Consider the following 19911-nt stretch of genomic DNA (forward strand, 5'->3'; position numbering starts at 1 on the left):
TTGTGATTTTTGGAATTGATTTTTGTTTATTTTATTTTTCCCCATTAAACAACTCAAAATCAGAAACAGCTCTGTGGTTGTTTCTGTAACAACCACTACCTCTAGTTTTAAATGTGACTTGAAATATGTAGATGCAACTCAAGCTACTGCAACAGCTGCAATATAGAACTTTTTAAAGTGTTTATAAAAACCTAACTGCAACTTTGTACTATTGGGACTGCCACGAATATTCTGTGTGCTAGTTAACAATTGTTGCCAGCATTGTATGAACAAAACACCATGGATCCCATCACAGCAGGCAATAATTATTTTTTGGTTATACCATGGTCATAGATAATAACACTGGAATGGTCTTGTGTAATATGTGTATATTTTATAGCATGATAAATTAAAACACTTTGACAAATTGAAAAACTTGAACAGCAAATTAGATATTAAATTATAAGGAAAATAATTAATGTTGATGTCCTTTGTTGACCTATGTTGTTTTTTTGAGGGGGGGAGGGAAAAATCCAGGATTTCTGGTTTTCTACAGAAACCTGACATTAAAACCACTCTGTGCCGGGGTACCTGGTACCGGAGATGTTGGCTTTATGCGCATAGCTGGGGTTGCCTGAAATCGGACACACGAGCTGGGCCTTGTAGCAAAAGACTGCTCCAGGAACTTAAGACCAAGCTGCTGGGAATTGCCATCATTTTTCAGTTGGCATTAATGGTGGTAATTCGTCATTGTTTTGACATAGTATACCACTGTATACTGTTCTTCTTTGAAAACGGAAAATCTTGAAAATCGCCCAGGAACACGTCCCACATATACAAATTCCACCCACAAAGCACTGGGGTTTTTGTCAACTGGTTGGATTTCAAGATTGACAAGATTGAAAAGCAGATCAGAAGAGACAACCACATGAGCAATTTATATAAAAGCAATAGCAACAGCAGCAGAAACAGAGATCAGAGCATACTGATGTTCCATGAGTACAGCTGGGTGCACGAACAGAAGTTTAATAACCCGTGGGTCTCCGTCGTGACAGAGTGAAGAAAGTAGCACTTGTGAACATACAATGTCTTCCACAAAGGGCACAACTCCTACAATAATTGGTAAGTACTAGTAGTACCACCGCGGTCATCCACCCTCATACCCAAGATTAAACAATTACAATGCAGTAGACACCACAAAATCATTGGTGGGAAAGATCAACGTTATCCATCATTCTTTGTGGCCTGCCAACATTGCCAGTGTGCTTGATGCGTGAATGATGCGCACTTGTAGCATCACGTAATCAGTTCGCAACCAATAAAAATTCACTATCTATGACCATGGTATAACAATGTTATTTGATGTCATAATTTGCAAAAAGTATACCCCTCCCAAATGGACCCCATTTTTTTGTATTTGAAGGTCTAATAGGGCTGTTTGCACTTTACAGTGCGCATTATAGTTTTTACAGTTCACTGACCTTTACACAATATAATGTGTGCATTGGCTGTTAAAAACAATTTAAGTTTTTATCAGCAGGAACACATCGTACTTCTTCATTTTTGCCTTAGCTGTTAAATCATTTGCACTGCCAAATCAAGTTCAACATAGATGCAGCTAACTGAAGTAATGAACAGCATCATGGCTTGAGAATTTTCACACACTTTGATAAAACTCTGAAGGTAGAACACATCGACTCATGCATCATTATGCACACAAACACATAAAGAAATTAAATATATGCTGACTACATAAATTTTTGACATGCTGAGAATTATTACTTTCACATTTTGAAATGAAGCAATACTGAATCTACCCTTATGCAGCCAAATACCATCATACTAACCACAACACTACATTTTGTTGACACATATGTAAATTACATTGAAACAAATTACTGTCTTGAACTTTCACTGATGAATTTGCGACTTTTCAGTTAAAGTGATTTAATTTAAAGTACTGAGTTATGTTTACACAGATTTTGTTGACTCAAAGCAACTGTAGAGTAAGATGTAACTGTCATGAGAACTGCACAATGAGAAGAATTTGAGTCAACTAAACGCTTCAAAATCATGTTGAAATAAAAACAAATCCTGAAATCAAGCATTAAACTGAAAATTCTGAAAAGGTGTCTCTTTAATTCACTCCATGACTTGTTCAGGGTTGCATCACTTTTCATTCAGTGAGTTTCTGAGTATCACCTGTTAAAGCCAACTAACTCCAGACCTGAAAGTTGGGACCAAAGCAAGAGAAAAAGTCTAACATCAGACCACAGTTGCAAGAAACTGCATCAGACTGACCCTGAGCAATGGTGACGCAAAGAAGATGAAGGGTGTTCAATAATCGTTCAACAGTGCTGTAATGTAAGAAGATGAAGTACTGCTATAGAGGTATGCGGTAAAGCCCCCTCTCCATAAGTTTACTTGCCTTTGGCAATGAGTACACAGAGTTGAATAGGCTAACTCAAGAAGGCAAGGGTGTAGTATTATTTAAATATCAACAAGGGTCAGTGAACACCATTTACAATGCACTGGTTAATGGCATAGCCTCCAACTTCTGCTGACAGTCTTACCAATCTTGTTCACATCCCTCCATGCCCAGGCTATGCAGTAATGATCCATCAGTTGTTGCAAAGGCTCCCTCTCATCCATGAATTCCAGCCGCTCAATGCGTTGCAACTCTTCCCCAGGGAGGTTATGATACACTGTCATCATGTCCATGGCTGTTGCTCCCTCCCAACCATTGGACAGAAACCGCTCTTTCTAGACATGGGGGGGGGACAATACTCGTGATATATTTCCCAAACAGGTCTCTAAATCTGATTCTGGAAGAAATGAAGGAATATTTCACTTATCTTTGGACCAAGTGAAGTCATGAAATGTATGAAATAAATGTTGGCACTCTGCTAAATATTTCTGACTTGTTTGGAGATAAAGCGACGAAAGAGTTATAGAAACTGAAATTGGAGAAAAAGGCAGTAAATGGTTCCACAATAGTAGTAACCATGCCAAGAATAAGAATTTTGAAGTACTGTGCACTGCAACAGGATTAATCACTCCTTATATCCCACCCATCAAAAATACCCCCGCAATCTGTGATACCAGCTCAATAAGGCACAAGATAAAAATACAAATGGTTCATCAATGGGTGTCAGCTCCTCTTCAAACTGATTCCCACTTAGAAGGAAACTTGTGCTATGGTGCATGTAAATGTTGCTACAGCATCCTTCATAGCCAAGGTAGATAAATTACGTAAGAGGAAAGTATGTTGCAAGATACCTTGGAAAACTGAGTGTAAGCGGTCATGGTTGTGACAGTCGCTGTTAGCCAGTCAGATACATGTATTCTGTGCAAGTTCTACCAAAACGTTTCAAAAATGGGTATTTTCCGTTTCACCAAATCCTGAATTCCGCTTCAGAAATTCGAATTCCGTTTCATACCTTCGGAAGCATCAAATAGGAGAGTAAGTTTTAAACTATGTATGGAAGCCATTTGCCCAACCACATCGACCTCCCAAAAGAAAAAAAACAAAATTGCAACAATATTGTTTGGAAATATTCTGCAATGTTTCCAACTTTTTTTATAATTTCTGTAGTAAAAAATTTAAAAAATCCAGACAATAAATACCGCACACCCCACCCTTTGATTTCCCACCGGGGCACGATCGCCAAAACTTGCTACGATTAATTAACAGACAATGCATGTGCCTTTCCTCGTGTATGAAATCAGATTCCAAACATGTACATGTATAGTGAAGTCGCAGAGTAAGGGTTTGCATTTAACAGTCGTTGATCACAATATGTTAATGTTAGACATCGACCCACCATTTTATTTGGCAGTTGTGTGACAAAATTCAGAAAGTTAACATTAAATCTGAGCCTTAAAATGTATGTTTGTGACTGAAAACTTCAGTCTTCACTGCACATTTCTGAGGGTCCATTCAGCTATGGTGCACCAAGCTTACTAGGTTTCATTTAATGCAAGAAATATGAAATTAGTCTTCTGTTTCGCTGCCGCGGTTTCATTGTTTATCCATGCGGTACTAGCCTTGTCTCAAGGCGTCCATGCGGATTCACAGACTAAACTCCCCACATGTGCAATAGTCATAAATGTGAGTAAGAACTTGTTTGCCTCTTGATTTTATTGCTAGTACGGTGCATGCGTGTGAATGGCCAATGTTTGTATACACAATGTACCGTGCCGCGGCTGTGCCAGCTGCCGCTGCACATATGGGGCCCACGCACGCCATGCATAACGCTTACGAGTATCGGCACTGATGCTGCGAAAACGACCCAATCATGTGGTGGAGTGGTGCAATTTAGCAAGTTTCCAGCATAATTCATTCATTAAAAGCAAGCATTTGAAATGGGTTTGGTAGGCATTTATTTTTTAGTACTTTGCAGAAAGTTTTCTTTACTTTTTAAGCCATTCTTAGAGGGAAATTTTGCAAGTTCTGTTTCAAGCAGTGGATTCCATTTCAAAGTGTTGATTCCGCAAAATCCATCCGTTTTCCGTGATCACGGAAAATCATTGGCTCTAGACTGATCTGAACTATTTCAAGCTGAACATGTTTGTGTCATGAAAAACTCTTTTCATCAGGTAAAACAGCACAGTTTTGGACCTGTTTTGGTAGGATTGTGTCACAATCTACACGTGTACACCTGCCTTTAGCAAGAATAGTCGGCAAAGGACAGGCAAGCTGCATGGCAAGTGATTTGAATGAAGTCCACACCTGTGTCTCAAGGCTCATGCAAGCCTCCACACCTGCCAAGTCACAGGTCCTCTTGCGCAGGTTGGCCACCATGACTTGGCCAAAACGATCCCCCATGTTGACTGGCTCGTAGTTCAGGAAGAAGGTAGTACCAAAGTTGCTGGCCACCCACTTGACCAGGCTGTTGGACTTGTCCACTGGCATGTAAACCAGCACACATTCACTCAGGAACAGGGTAGGTTTGCTGGGTGAGAAATTGGAAACAATATGAGCACATAAGGAGTTTGAGCAACGTTTGAAGGAGATCTGGGTAAAAAATTTTGTATTAGAATTAACACCACTCTTTTCATAAGCTTTCAGATTTGTCCGAAAACAGCCTCACTATCCCTCAAATTATGAAGTCAGAGACCAGGTCCTAATGACTTCGCTAAAGCTGGAAATAATACATGTGTAAATGGAAACCACTGGCTAATGCATGCAGCTATTCCCAAAGACAACTGCTTTCTGCGGAACAATTCAGACGCAGCTTGAGATTTACCAACATTTCATTGTCATATGACCTGTGACATTTTACCTTGTGTAATATCTATATGCAAAAAAAGGGGGAACCACTACCTACTGTACAAGCAATGGACACAACCATCTACATGTATTAGTAATGTGAACTAGCTAAACCAGACTGCAGGAAAGGGGAAAATTGTCATTGAGTGTGACAAACCATGGCAGTATCAGACTCGCTGAAGGCTTGCCCCTCTTCCTTTTAACACTAGGATTTGCTACTTACTTTTTATCCACTCCAACTTGACTGAGTTTCTCTTCTACCTGCCTCAGATCTCTCAAGTCAGCCCACATGATGTGATAATGCCTTGAGTGAAGCTCTGCATCTTCTGCATACAAAGCATGCACTATATATGTAAATGCATCTCTGGAATGGAATTCTCTTAACCCTTACTCTTTCAGGTATACTGCTATTTAATCAATGCCTGAATAAATCAATATTGCCTGACCGGTGATCATATATATGAGGAATGCATAATTGCTGCAAGTGCATACATGTACTGTACATGTCCTGAGACATGCGGGATGGGTGGAACAAAGTGCTCTCAATGTAAAATGGGTGTAGTTTAGGTTTCAAGTGGTGGCAGAGCTGTGTAGATGTAAGTTTTGGGTGTCCTCACTGGTGCATGTTGCTATAGGGTGTAGTAAATGCCACTCTAGGTGTGAGTGCAGGCAGACTGTCTCCGTGTAGCACAACACAGATGGTAAGGTCTAGCCATTCACTTGCAGGTGTACTGGGAAGGATTTGGGCTGAGCCCATGGTGCTGTAGTGCTTCGTGAATGTGGACCGTATCACTACAGTAATACTGGGCTATGCAATGCGATGTTAGGAAGTGCGACAATGAGGTGTGCTGTGCAAAGTGGGTCCAGCGATGGTATCTGGTCTCATATTAGCCAACACTGGAAATGTACTGATGATAGTAACCCTGTAATTCACCACTGATTTGTGCATTGCACAAAAGTTGTGCAAGGCAACATTAGCCAGTGCATTGCTGATTGGAGTGAAGCAGTGTAATATTAGCTGTGTGCACATGTAGCAAATACATGTACACTCAATTCAAGACCACAGATGTTAGCAGAGGTCACATTAGGTTCATCCAATACAATTATTCCAAAATTCATGTACTGAATCAATTCAGCGCTAGTTAAAATCCTGTAACAAATCACCATTGTTGCTCGAGGTTACCCCTAATCCAACTGTTCGGTGTCCTTGGTTTTGTGCATTGTCCAATTGACGGATCATAATCAACTTGATTGGTGGTATACTTCCAACAATGGATCTGCTCCATTATCCTTTAGGTCACTCTGAGTGATTTTTCGGAATGAGACGGAACCTGAGTTAAGGCTTGAGTTGATGCCCCTGGTTGATTTCAGACTTGACCCCTCCAAACTTACGTTGGGACTGGGGAATCCTTGCCAAAATACTATTCCATCTATCACTTCATGAAATTATTCTTCTCACTGTGATTAAAACCATTCATACTCAATAGCACCATAGTAAAATAATATATCACAACAAGGCTGTTATAACATATATAAGGTGTGGTGTTCAAATGCTTTCATACTATAATTCGGGCCTAATTTCATGGCTTTCCTAACTAACACCATTCTTTGCAGATTCTGTGTTAACCCCAGACAGTAGGGGCAGAGTTATGGGATACCGGTATTTACAATGTACACGTACTGTACATGTACATACAGTATATGCACATGGCCAATATTCCATGCTAACCAATAAAATACACTAACCAATAGCAGAGAATTTTTCTGCGGTGGTTAGAAAAAATTTATTACTTGCAGTGCAATGTAAGTTGGGCCTTGAAGTTTAAACAGTATACAGCACACATCACCCACACTAACAATGTGCTTCATGTACATGTATGTGGTAGTCAAAATTGCCATAATTAACTTAGCACAGGAATCCGTCAGAAATATGGTACATGTACATTGTACTCTTCAATCAATTTTTTTCATAGCCAAAAAATCTAAAGCACTTGTGTAAATGCCTGCACCCTCTCTTTCAATTTCTGTATGGACTTAATACAAATCCATTTTTGCATTTAAATTTTATTTCTCACCAATTACCACGGGTGTAGTTCCATGACTGGCCTGAACTGGTTCCAGCAACTTTGCTCTGGTTCTGACCATGTGACACTTTCGACTGGTTACTGCTCTCATGTCCAGCTCCACAAAGAGGTCTGCCTCTAGGCCCTCATCCTGTATGGAATGGATGAGTTTAGGACACAGGCTGATATAATTCACAAATGTGTAGCCATTTGTATGGTACATGTACATTTTACTACTTTGGCTGTAGGACCAACAGTAGGAGATCTGTACATTACCTTTAGAAGCCAGAAGTTGGTGTCAAATCCAGCCCCCAAGTTGATGATCTGACAGGCACAGTGGGTCAGCTTTAAGAACTGCCTCATGACACTGCGAAGACCCTCTGCTCTTGCAAAGTAACCTGTGACGCAGTTACCGGTACTTGTTACATTTTTAAAGCTTCTGTAAAACTGTAAATGCTGTAACAGGGTGAAGTGATCATGCATACATGTTCATTAGCGTATAATTTTGATTCAGAAGTTGTGAGTGGTGTTGTAGACAATGTATCGTACATGTACCTCTGTTGATCTCTGGCGCTTTCCTCTCTCCAGCTTTCACTAGAAATTGGATGTAGGGGTCCTTCCAGTACCCCTGCTGAACTGCAAATCTAAATTCAACAGAAAAATGTTAAAGTCGGACATACATGTAACACAGACAGAGTGAAAATGAACAAAAATTGAAAACACACACTTTACTTTAAATGATCCATGTGATCGAGATTAGTAAGATGACATCTTGTTGTTACAGAGGCACAGGTGTGGGCACAAAGTAGGGTATAACTACACCTGTAGTCTGAAAAATTGCAACTCTCAAGTTGATCAGGGGTGTAAATGGCCACTTAAAATTGAAGCTGAAAACAGCTGGAAAAAAAGCTGAAATTTAAAAAAATTCCCATACTTTTGCACAGACAAGGTGTACAAAAACGCTGAATTCTCACACCCCTGTTGATATACTGGTATATGTACCAAGGAGGGACCTTTCCTGGATGACATGGGAACCAAAACAAAAGTTCTGTTGTAAGAAAAGATGGCCCAAAATATCAAATAATAGGTCAAGCCAAAAATGTAGAAAGAATGAAAAGGAAGAGTTTAAACATGCAGTACATAGTGCACGTTTCACTATACGCTACATGTACACCATCTGTTACTCAACCCCTTCTGGACGGGAATTTCTTTCAGAAAGCCGACTCCAAGAATTCCAGCTTCGCTTGGCCATGAAGGCCACCTGCCAAACCGCAAATTCTCGGTTTGTGGCCCAGCGTGCTCTGCACTCTTTGAATTACACGGTGAAAAGGCTGATTGTTTGGTGGCATGCGGCTTTACTCACGCTTCCACATTCCCGTTGCCTCTTTTCAAAGTGGGGACTATTGTGAAGCTGGTGATTATGATGCAAATTCGGTCTTTTCATTTCTGGGCTACACACAAAGACCAATTACAATATACATGTACACAAGAGCCCGGGTCTACCTTCTTTCAACGTGTTCGCTCGAGCATGGGCCGAGAATAATAGCTGAAAAGCAGGCTGAGGATCTCGATTTTTACGGCATGTTTTAACACGTCCCAGCGTGAAGGGGTCAACAGTATACATGTATGTGTACTGCATGTTCCATGAGCTTAATACACTATACATGTGAGGCTGATAGGCTTATAGTTTGACAGGAGATACATGTACTTGTACTTCTGCCCTTTCTTCAAGATGGGAGTACTGTTGGCATGTTTCTAGTCAGCTGGCACTTAAACCCCCCTTAAAGTGATTTACAAACACATGTACATGTATTTTTGTGAGAAGATCTGACAATTCCTTATATACTGTAGTTCCTTCAGGACACAATAGGCTGATATTGTCCAGACTTGTGACTTTACCTGGTTGTATCATTTTCAGTGCACTTGATAACACCATAGTCCAGCCGGGGCTGGACTATGTCAGGTGTAGGACAGAAGAAATCTGAAGTACAAACTCCACTGTACAAAGTTGCATTTCACTTTCAGAGGACAGACCCAGACCCTGTTGTTTGATGCATGTCCCAATCCTCCACTGAATTCTCCACTACAGAGATTAACAAGGAGGCCGGAACAGGGCAGAAAATCTCAAAGTTACCTCACAGCCAAACAAGGGTTTTATTACCTCCTAAATGAAGTTCTATACACTTCTTGTATAAACCTTGTACAGTTCAGCAATAATAACCCTAAACCAAACAGAATTTCCGATTTATGACGTAATTTTTAGCTACCGGGTAGCTGTAACAGAATTTAATTAGAACTTTGTATTCGTAAAGACTTAAACCTCAAGATTTGAAATGACAGTGCTGATCACGCACTCTCAGTCTAGGAGTATGTTTGTTTTGGACAGATCTGGATCACGATTAGTGATCCAAAAGCTGGTTTGTGCTATCCACTAGGCAGGTTCTAGAGTCAGTGAACCAACAACAAATCACAGTAAACTAATACATTTGCAGCAGCACCATGGAAATACATGTATCTCTTTTTGAACCAGTGGTCTTGGACAGTATGCTCTGTCCATCGTCAGAGCATACTGACTGGTGCTACTGCAAACCTAGTTTACTTGCTACCACCACCATGAAAAGCTTCAAATCTCACCTGACAAATCACAGATTGATTGCAATCCGAATCTGCATGAAACAAACAGAACCTGAGTAGCATGCACCATCCCAGAATCAGTCAGGAGGTGATACGTTCAGACTATGCCACATCGCTCAACTGTATTACAGAGTTTTGAAACTAGACCTGTATGATGACATAGATGACATTTTCATCCACACATTGAGCATCAAATGTTTTCCGTGATGCCGAGAAGCCAACAAGGGATACTTGCTGACTATGTGCTACCAGATTTCAATTAAACTTTCAGTCCAAGGTGTTTAGGCTTAGAAAAAACTATAATTCTTAAAACCAAAAAAAAAGCATCATCCTATATTTGTTGCAAATTTGGTGGAATTGACTGTATTGCACAAGTTTAGTATGTTCCACAAAACATTTATGGATTCAAAAAAAAGGCTGACAGAAAAACCCTTATTGCAATTTCATTGCAATTTTAATGAACAAGAGACTTTTAAATAGACTAATCATGTTGATGCTACTGCCAAGAAAATATCGACCAAAATGGGTTTTTGCAGCATTCTGCAAATCCTGTCTTCCAAGCTCTACATTTCAAATGTTAAGTCATGCCATGATCTTACCATTATTTGATTACTGTGACCATGCTTGGTCAAGTTGTGCATGTAGCTACTCCAACAAGCTTTCAAAACTCGTTATAACCAACTTGCAAAATTAATACTTGCCGCTCACCCCAGAACTCACTTCTAGGACCTACTTGGGGCACTTTTGTGGACATCATTGTCAGCCTGATGGGCAAACCACAAAATACGTGAAGTTTACAAATGCATGAACAACCTGAGTCCATCATCATGCTTTGACAAACCATGTCAACCTGCTGATACTTGGGACTCTGGGATGGAACAAACTGACCACAGCTCAGAGACAAGCAAAATCGCTTTAATAGTTAAAATCTCTCCATAATTAACGTCTTTCACTATTTCATGTTGTCTATCTGTTCTCAATACAATTTTATTTCTATAAGCATTATTTAATATGCTGTACTAATGTTTTTATTAGGTTGTCTATGTACATGTACATGTACTTTCATTAATGAGTTTTAACATATTTAATGTTTTCTTCCGAGTTATTTTAGTCATGCAGTACTTGAAAATATTTATTTGCTTTTTCTTCTCTTTTTGTTTTTGATTTTTAATTTTCATGTTTACTCCACGTTTTTATCCCACTTTTATTTTGAAATATACATGTATTTATTTTGTATTTTAAATCCCCGGTGAACGGAATTTTAGTGTTTTTTAATACTTCTTCATTTTAATGTAGCACCTTTAACATTTTGTTAGATTTAGTTGTGCTCTGTGCTTTACAGTGTTTATTCCCCATATTTTAAACTTTACCAATTTATTTTATCATCTTTTATACTATTAGATTACCGTATACTAATTGATTCATGCTTCCAATTGAATCAGAACCCTTATGGAAAGCAAGAATATAATATAAAATCAGTGCTCTGAAACATGTAATTACTGAGCTTTCGGTAACCGAGTACCTTCTTCAGGGCAAGCAGAACTGAATCAAACCGGGTCTAAATGGTCGCCGGCCCTAAGCAGAGCCTGCTTATGGGGGCGAAGCTGCCAAAGCGGAGACCCATTGGACCAGATTGTAAAAAGCGTCTCATCAAAGGAATTATCCAAGCCACGCGACGATTTCAACAGGGTACCGAACTCTATGTACCCCCCTCCAAATTTTGTCTTTTAGATGCTGAGAAACTGCGGCCTCAAGATCATCACATACACTAGTTAAAGCTAGATTCGAATCGGAAGAGGAAATAACTGACAATGTGCTTGGGGCCAGAGTTCCCGATACTGCAGATACTGTAGGAAACTGGAAGAAGTGACTGAAAGCATAGATTATGGAGCTAATTCAACAGGAGTAGCAACAGGGGACTTACCAGGCTCCAAAGTCTGCATCAAATTCCCTCTAGGCCGACTGATGGTAGCGGGCACCAGCGTGGCATGGGTAGACCCATCACTCACATTCCCCAGAATCATTCCTCCAGAATACGCGGTTTTGTTTTTAATACCGAGCAATACCGCCTAACAATCCATGAATACCGGAATACCGACTAATTCGGTATTGAATTTCAACACCGCGGTATTCTGGCTAATTTGTTCAGAATGTTCCCACAACCCTCATGCGATGAAAGTAGACAATTATATCCACAACAGTGACTGCATACTTTGTGGTTTCAGTCATCCAGCATCACGTTTGTATTGTCTCTTTTAGTAAGGAGATAAGACGTAACGTGATACTTCAGCATGCAGCCATCAACCTGCCTGTCAAAAGGTTTTGTTTCCCTATCGCCACCGTCAAATTTGCGGTTTTGGAACAGCTTGTAGGCAGTGCTTTTTCTATTACTCATTGGCACATGTATACACGTACATGTATCATAGCCCTACAGGTTGGGAATTAAAAATCAGCCGTGTCTGCTCTGAACTTTATTTTCAAAGATTTCTATTGGCGGATCAGAAAATGCGAATGCTGCTTGTGCTAGCCTTGTGCTATCTTAGGGTCTTTTTTGTCCTTTATATACAACATGTACAAGTAGAGTGTGAAAATCTATCTAACAGAAGCCAGGAATGTGTGTTTTAAACTATAAAATGATTCCATAAATCTGCATCTGTTCGACATCCACGGCAATCAATGATCATTTTTTATTGTTCTCACAATCGTTCCAACCACACGAAAAGAGAAGCAAAAACCCGATTCCTCACTTGTCACTGCTTGTATTTCAGTTTTTCCCGAATAAAATTAGGACAACATGGTTGATCAAAAAGATCTCTCGGTTATGATTAATCAAATACCTTGTGATGTGTTTAGAATAATAAACTTCACTGTCATAGGACAACATGTTTAATGTGCATGTGAAATTTAAAAAAGCAAACACATGTGAAAGCATCGATCGATTTTTAAAAGACTTTCAATCGCCATGGATGACGACGAAGCCAACAGTAACTAACCTGCATGCACATGTAGGCCTGGATGTACCTGTAAGAATGTGAAGGCTCATCAACTAAAGCCCCCATCCATGTAAGTAGTCTTTCCAACACAAATCGTGTCACGGAGAGACATTTTTTTTTGTTTAATTTTTTGCCTCTCTTTTGATTTTTAACACAAGCTGCATGACACGATTGATTGGTAGTCCGAGATCACTCGCCCACTGCGGCTCGGCCGCCCACGCGCGAGATGGAAGCTGAGGAAGCATAATGTCATGAACGAGTACTGCGATTGGATAGCTGTGTCTTGCCAAATGTACTTCATGAAAACGCACAGTCTCATTGGTGGGCACGCTAGATCTTTTTGCAGCAATATGAATAATTCAGTGTTGGGCGATTAGTTGGACTCTTCGGATACGAGAATGGTCATGCGAACTTATTTGGGGCGTATTTTATCGGAAATGGGTAGGGAATTTTTGTTTTGGGGTTTCTGTAATGAATGTAAAATATCATGGATTTTTTAATCGTGCACTATGCATGTCATGACAACAGGAATCTGGCAACCGATGTCTGTATATCGTGTTGGAAATTTTGTGGTAGCACGCTCGCTTGAGTACAAGCAGTACAACTTCAAATTAAATTCATGAACACAGAAAACACAAACACAGACATGAGATCAATTTTTGTGAATGAACCTGCAGAAAAATTTGTGACGGCAGTGTTTTTTCGACTTGCAACTATAGAGCTGCATTCGATGTAGTGGAACGTACGACCCTTTTTTAGGCAGAACCTGTACATTGACTGGTTGCCGCATTTCCATCATGCCTTCATTGGCAATGGTTCGGCCCAGCAGGAACCAGTGTCTGAGTGTGGTGCAACCGCGCACGTGTTTTTACCACCGCGATTCGCAAACGCTTTATGAATGGGTCGTAAAGAGTGTTTTTCTGGCAACGGAGTCACGAAAACCTTTCGTTGTACCAGCAATTTCGTTCAATGCTATTTTGCTGTAACATATTTTCTCCCCATAGAAATATGCACGTTTTCACCAGGACCACAGATATGTGCTTGTTGTAATCGGAATTTCGTTACAACCGATTTCGTAATAAAGAGTCGACTGCCGCGTCGCAGAGTTTTCTGAAAGCCACCTTACCATTGCACACGCGCAGTGTTAGGGCGCAGCTAAGAGGAGCAGCCATTGGTGACCCGCACGTAATCATTACAATATCACACTGTCTCAGTGAGTACCAACTTGACTGCAGCACATGTGCAGATTTTGACACCGTACGAGCATGGAGGAATAAAACATGTACGAGTGACCACACAGATATGAATCGCAAAGCAACAAATCGGTATTTAAAACACTGTCCCTTTTTTAAAAAATTCATTCACATAAATAATTTTTATTTGACATCAAATGGACAGATAAATTATAATAGTTATTAAGTTTAGGGGGTTTTGTGACGTTAAAACCCTTTATGCTGGCCCCTGGTGTTGTTTGTGGTTTGCCATTGATCTCAGCATCGCCGCTGCTTTTTGATGACATCATTGCTTTCTGCAACGAATACCGCGGTATTAGTAAATACCGCGGTATTTTTTTCATGGATAACGCGGTATCAAAAAAGGCAATACCGCCCAAGCCTAGTATTGACCGACTTTAGTGACAAGGATCCCCAACGTCTCGCAGTGATAAATTATTTGAAGTTACAATTCATTTGCCTCAAATTGATTAAAACATATATTTGAAAAACATATTTTAAAAAATTGTTTTACTTCCTATTTTCTGTGGGAGGGGTTTAGTTTGAGGAGGCGATCATGCCACTAGAAACCAACAGTACTAGTAGGGCCTATATAGACCTTGTGAAATCATAAAAAAAATGCATTGTAGAGTCATTGTATTCAATGTAGTTTAACTAATTACATGTAATTGGGTGCGGGCAAACCGTTATATATAATTAATTACATGTAGTTATTTCCCTTTGATACAACGCCACAATTAATAATTGGCTCAACCATTTTTGGAAGTGGGGGATGCAGTCTTTCTTTCATTGCGTGACTGTCCTCTGCTGCTGTAGATAAACAGGTTTAAGTCTGCCTTCAGGTACAAAACTTGTATTTTTTGCAACATTTCACACTGTGTGGATAAATATGCTGGAATATCCCTTTCCTTCTCAGCTTTACAGCACAATGTACAACGTGCATGTGAAGTGTGTCGGGTTGGCAAGGTAGTTCTTTCCTCGCCTTCAACCTCTGTGGTCCCGGGTGCTATTCCCAGCCTGATCCACATGTGGATTGGGTTTTCAGTCCCTACCCTCCCTATGGGTTTTACCCAGAATATTCCTCTGGGGTTTTCCTCCCACCTCTAAAACTGTAACAGCTTTTTACTGTCTCCCCTTTTCTGATGTTGGTGAATGTGGGTCGTTTGGCAGCTGCCTGAGGTGCCCTTGTATGCCATCGGCTCAATCATGTTTAAATGTATTCATTGTTCCAAGCTTAATGTCTTCATTGTAGAGCGCATTTGAGCATACCTATGTATGAAATTTGTGCTTTATAAATGAATAAATTAAATTTTATAATTACTTTGCGCACTTAGTACTTTGACTGTTCTTAAATATAAACTAAATTTTTTACAGCTTCACTTTCACTACCTGGAAGTTTGACTAATATCCTGACTGGCATAATATCTTAAAGAACACCAGGTGTTACTGGAGTGACAGGAACACTGTTATCTGTAAACCAAGTCTGATCTGCTGTAGTAAAACTTAACTCACCATACAATAATTCCCCCATGTGCACTGCAAACACCATTTTACGGAGCACTGCTAGCGCCCTACTTCTGAAAATCTGCCAGTTGGTGTATCTTGAATAAGGAATATTTTTTTGCATTTATCAATTCTGTTTGGTGAGGCATTCCGAGAAAAGAAAAACCTTTTATTTACCATATCTTTACTTCCCACCCTTTCCCATTAACCTAGTGTTTTATTTTTTAGTTAATTTAAAGTTACAGTGAGGCATGAATTTTTTTTCTTTCAAATAAATCATAATTATCTTAAACAAAACATCCCTTTCTATGTGTATTTCTGAAAAAAAGTCACAAAAAACAGAGTTGAAATCCGTGCCCACCGGCAACTGATACAAGTACTTCAAAATACAAGGCAGGCAGTGTTTTTTCAAGCTCTGCATTTGTGTATTTTTGATAACATCCTCAATACAATATACTTACAGTAGCAAAAGCTGATCCAAATTGTCATTTAGTGTCTGTATCTGACATCCAACACTGATCATGAGCAAAGAGTAATCAGTTATCCGTTTTCTGGACAATTTAAACTGGCTCACTGTACTTATTCTATGAAGTAAAACTTAACGCTCTGCTGACATTTTTTTCAAAAACTCACTGGAAAGCTTTTAATTTGCACATACATGTACATGTAGCTGTAAAATGATAAACGTTGAAGTCAGTACAATGTGGACATACTCTATAAGCCAGGCAAGGAAATGTAGCTTGCAAATACACTATCTTGTGTCTATCTAAAAAACACTGAATGCTCATCAGTAGAAACAGGGACATCTCAAAAGGCTGGGCCAGATAACAAAGGCCAGCTGCCAGTTGAGGCATGCCCCTACTTTACTATCTGTATCTTACCAGGACGGTTTCATATTTTGCGGTACATGCTGTGTCATTCCAAAATCAGCTAGGCCATGAGTGCATGAACATCTTCACAGTGCACATTGCTGAGTACAGGGCACACTCCGAAGAGCTCGAGACCTTGTCTATTGGCCAGGCATGACACATGACTTAAACTGACTATATCTCAGCCTGCAAAACATTTCACAAATATCAACCACAGCAACAGAAGAACATCGGCATAGACCTATGCACAGTTGACAAATACTCCGACTACTTCGAAAACAAAAGTCTTTCCCATAACAAAGATGCAAAGGCTGTCATCAAATGGCTAAAATGCCACTCTGCAGCACATGGCATACTGGATACAATACATGTATATTCCGAAAATGGACCGCCATGCAGCTCCAGGGAGTTTGCAGACTTTTCTAATGAGTATCAGTTCACCCATATCACCAACTCTCCACAGTATCCGCAGACTAATGGCAAAGTTGAAAGCACCGTCAAAATTGCAAAGAGACTCATTCGTAAAACATTTCCATTTTTTACCTGTCTTTTCTATGTCATATTTATGTCATATTTTGTGGGAGAGGGGGTCGTCATTTGGTGGGATGGCTTTGTAGAGGTGCTGTCACCTGTTCCATCGTGCCATCCACTAGCTTTTTAGGCATATTCTTTTTTGCATCCATCATCTGTTTGTTGTTCCATGTCAATTGTTTTATGTACATGTTTTTATTTAACTTTCAATATTTCATTTTTGGTTTGATAGCCAGTGGAAAAGTGTTATAAAATAAAACAAACAAAACAAACCACACTCACAGGGACATTCACCTCGCTCAGCTAGCTTGGAGCATGGAGGTAGAATCACACATGTGATTCTACCTCCATGCTTGGAGGAACACTCCAACAGAAGGCCTGAACAGCTCTCCTGCTCAGCCAAATTCGTACCAAGTCTTTGAACACTGATGTATTGGACGGAGGAGAATAATATTGCAAACTCTGCATACATGTAGATAATGGAACAGTGTATCAAAATTTAAAAAGTTTATTTACGATGGCAAAAGTACATGTAGGTCTAATATTAGGGATTTTTCTCTCCCTATTTCCTGGTAACAGCGATAATTTGTATTCAGGCCTAATTGCAAGCAAAAAAGTACAAGTATTGCTAGGATGTTACTGGCCCCGCTTGTCCGGCTAAGATGCAGGCAGTAATCAGGCATTTTTGAAATGTTTGCTATTATTCGTCTGACTCGGCGGCGACCATACTTTGAAGTGCCTGAGTTGCAACTCCTGTGTCCTTTGCTCTATCACATCATAGGCCAAGCTTACCGTTTACACATGGCAGCATCGTCATTTGTAGCATGAATCGCATCGTCGACCATATTGTCGTTCAGGAGCCAAATCGTCTGGCGGGTTAATATTTACTGATCTTAACGGCAGAATCTCTACCGTGGAAAATAAGTTCGTAGTTATCGTACTGCGCTTAAACTCTCATCCATAGGGGCCGCCATTTTTTATAGTAATCCATGTCGCCCTCAACAGTTGACTAGTTGCAACTGGTTCCCATCTCCTACTAGTACATATCCATGTACATGTACTACACGTACGAAGTTCCGTTTGCATGGTCTAGGTTTTATTAAATCTATGTACCAGCAGTATAGTAGGCAGTACAATTACAAACAAGCTGAGACTGGTGGCAGTAACGCCAGCAGTAATTTGTGCGGTTGTGATTTTTCGAAGTTCGTTTTTCATCTGACATGCCTGATTAGCCTACTCTTTCTGATGTAGGCTAAAACAAATGTGTGTGTCTACAGTTACTTTCAGCCCAGCACGACGTGTTGTTTTGCTGTGTTAAACTCCGACAATGACGAGTAACGTTACATGATTGATAATTCAGACTAACGTTTACCTGATTGATATGATGATGGCCAGTCATCTGATGAAATACATGTAGGCCTGAGCCCTAGGCCTGCATACATATAATTTAGTGTACTAGTGGTGTACATGTATGATGTAGGTTCCTAGCTAGCTGATAATTTGTGATAAGAGGTAAGTTTTAATGCCAGCCTGGCTAGGGCTGTAGATACGAACATGACATTTATTGAGTTGACAAAGCTCAATGTTCAGATGTTGGTGATTGTAAATTTGGGACCCCCCTGTTTTTAGTTACATTTATTGTCAGGCCCCCTAAATCTATGCACTCACCTTTTAATGAATGTTTTGCGGACGTGCACACTATTGAAAAACCAGTGGTCACTTGTATTGTTTGTCTTTGTTGAAAATTTTGTAAAAGACCCCAAATGTTGGAAATTAATCCTGTAATTTTAGTTTATATGTAAAAGAAATAAACAACCCTTTTAACCCTTTTAAATTTTCGACAAATTTTCTTAGACACGGATACCAGAGTTTGTGTCTTGAGTCCTCCCTACACAAATTCAGAAGTCTTTGTGTCATCTAACAGTTCACCCTCTACTGTCTAGTATGAACTCTTAACGTGTCATATGATGTCATTAAAATTGTTGACGCAGAGAAGCACTTCAGGGGTGCAAATAGGACCCTTCACTTGTATTAGAAGTTTCAAAATGTTAATTGTTTGTTTAATTTGTCAAGTGAGTGAATGTGAATTGTGTGAATTGCTTTGATGACAGACTGTGAGTTGTAACAATAAAATTACCTCTAAAAGAATTTCAACTGCATTGTAGTTTTCTGGAAATCTTGTTTCAAACCTTAGGTGCTTAGGTGCACAGAAATAGAAGGATCACAGATACAATAAGAGTTCCGTATATGGACATCACTAATTTTTCTGTGCAGTGTCATGTCAGCCATCAGAAAGTGATAATGTCCTAAAATTTTAAAGTTAGCAAGGAAACTATTGAAGTGTTTAATTAGAAAACAAGAGTTTTTAGACCAGTCTCATACATGTACGTATCATTTGGTTTGTGCACAGGGTGTCAAGTGATGTCTGTGTATGGAACTCTTTCTAATGTGCAAATTAAATCAGTGTTTTTCAGGGTGCATTTACATCAATTGAAAATTCCACTTTCTTGCTTCTCAAGTAGTGTAGCTGCGCCACGTTTTAATACATGTAATATGAAATTTCTCGGACAAAATTAAGACAAAAGTGGTTCTTTCTTTCCAATATACTGGAAATAACAGTCATTGAATCACCTCCGCCCACCATTCGTTGGAACAGGACAGAAACTCTTGCAGTTTTCTCACAGCCAAACAAGTTTTTCATTACCTTTTAAAACAAATTTGTATTTTTTCGTATAAGCCATGTTAAGTTCAGCAATGATGAGGCTTAACCCAACACTATCAACACAAATTTTTTTGGGAAAAAATGGATCTTTTTGTTCACCACTGTCTCCTAAC

General features: G+C 39.6%; 2 protein-coding genes across 7 annotated transcripts in view; one reads left to right on the forward strand and one right to left on the reverse strand.

Annotated features, from left to right (window-relative positions):
* Positions 1–18079, reverse strand: lcmt1 (leucine carboxyl methyltransferase 1). 4 transcript variants are annotated; one of them, XM_087139433.1, is made up of 10 exons: positions 17869–18073; positions 9949–10712; positions 9214–9397; positions 7870–7958; positions 7591–7712; positions 7327–7465; positions 5475–5577; positions 4712–4934; positions 2553–2742; positions 1–2206 (listed from the first exon to the last, which is right to left on the reverse strand). In XM_087139433.1, the coding sequence occupies exons 5-10, from the start codon at positions 7675–7677 to the stop codon at positions 2178–2180; spliced, it is 771 nt and encodes a 256-aa protein (XP_086995559.1). In that variant the 5' UTR covers positions 7678–7712; positions 7870–7958; positions 9214–9397; positions 9949–10712; positions 17869–18073; the 3' UTR covers positions 1–2177. The 4 variants fall into 4 exon arrangements, with proteins under 4 accessions (XP_086995559.1, XP_022109568.2, XP_086995560.1 ...); XM_022253876.2 differs by lacking the exons at positions 9214–9397; positions 9949–10712 and adding an exon at positions 8249–8332 and having other exon boundaries at positions 17869–18079; XM_087139434.1 differs by lacking the exon at positions 9214–9397.
* Positions 18080–18177: 98 nt separating this feature from the next.
* Positions 18178–19911, forward strand: part of LOC110989477 (ras-related protein Rab-40C-like) — an 87972-nt gene continuing 86238 nt past the window's right edge. The window contains exon 1 of one of the 3 annotated variants that reach the window (XM_087139437.1): positions 18178–18588. The gene's annotated coding sequence lies outside the window, so the exon portion shown is untranslated. The remainder of the gene's footprint in view (positions 18589–19911) is intronic. The other 2 variants (XM_087139435.1, XM_087139436.1) reach the window with 2 other exon arrangements.

The sequence above is a fragment of the Acanthaster planci genome, linkage group LG07 (assembly GCF_054643075.1).
Source record: "Acanthaster planci isolate LZ-2023a linkage group LG07, COTS_SCS, whole genome shotgun sequence".
Taxonomy (NCBI): domain Eukaryota; kingdom Metazoa; phylum Echinodermata; class Asteroidea; order Valvatida; family Acanthasteridae; genus Acanthaster; species Acanthaster planci.

Excerpts from the sequence above, each read along its gene's own strand:
- lcmt1 (XM_022253876.2), bottom strand. The coding sequence starts at position 17,921 with ATGGTCGACGATGCGATTCATGCTACAAATGACGATGCTGCCATGTGT. Across the intron at positions 7,959-8,248 it reads TACACCTTGTCTGTGCAAAA|ATTTGCAGTTCAGCAGGGGT; the intron begins GTATGGGAATTT and ends TGTTGAATTTAG. Across the intron at positions 7,466-7,590 it reads CCAACTTCTGGCTTCTAAAG|GATGAGGGCCTAGAGGCAGA; the intron begins GTAATGTACAGA and ends CATTCCATACAG.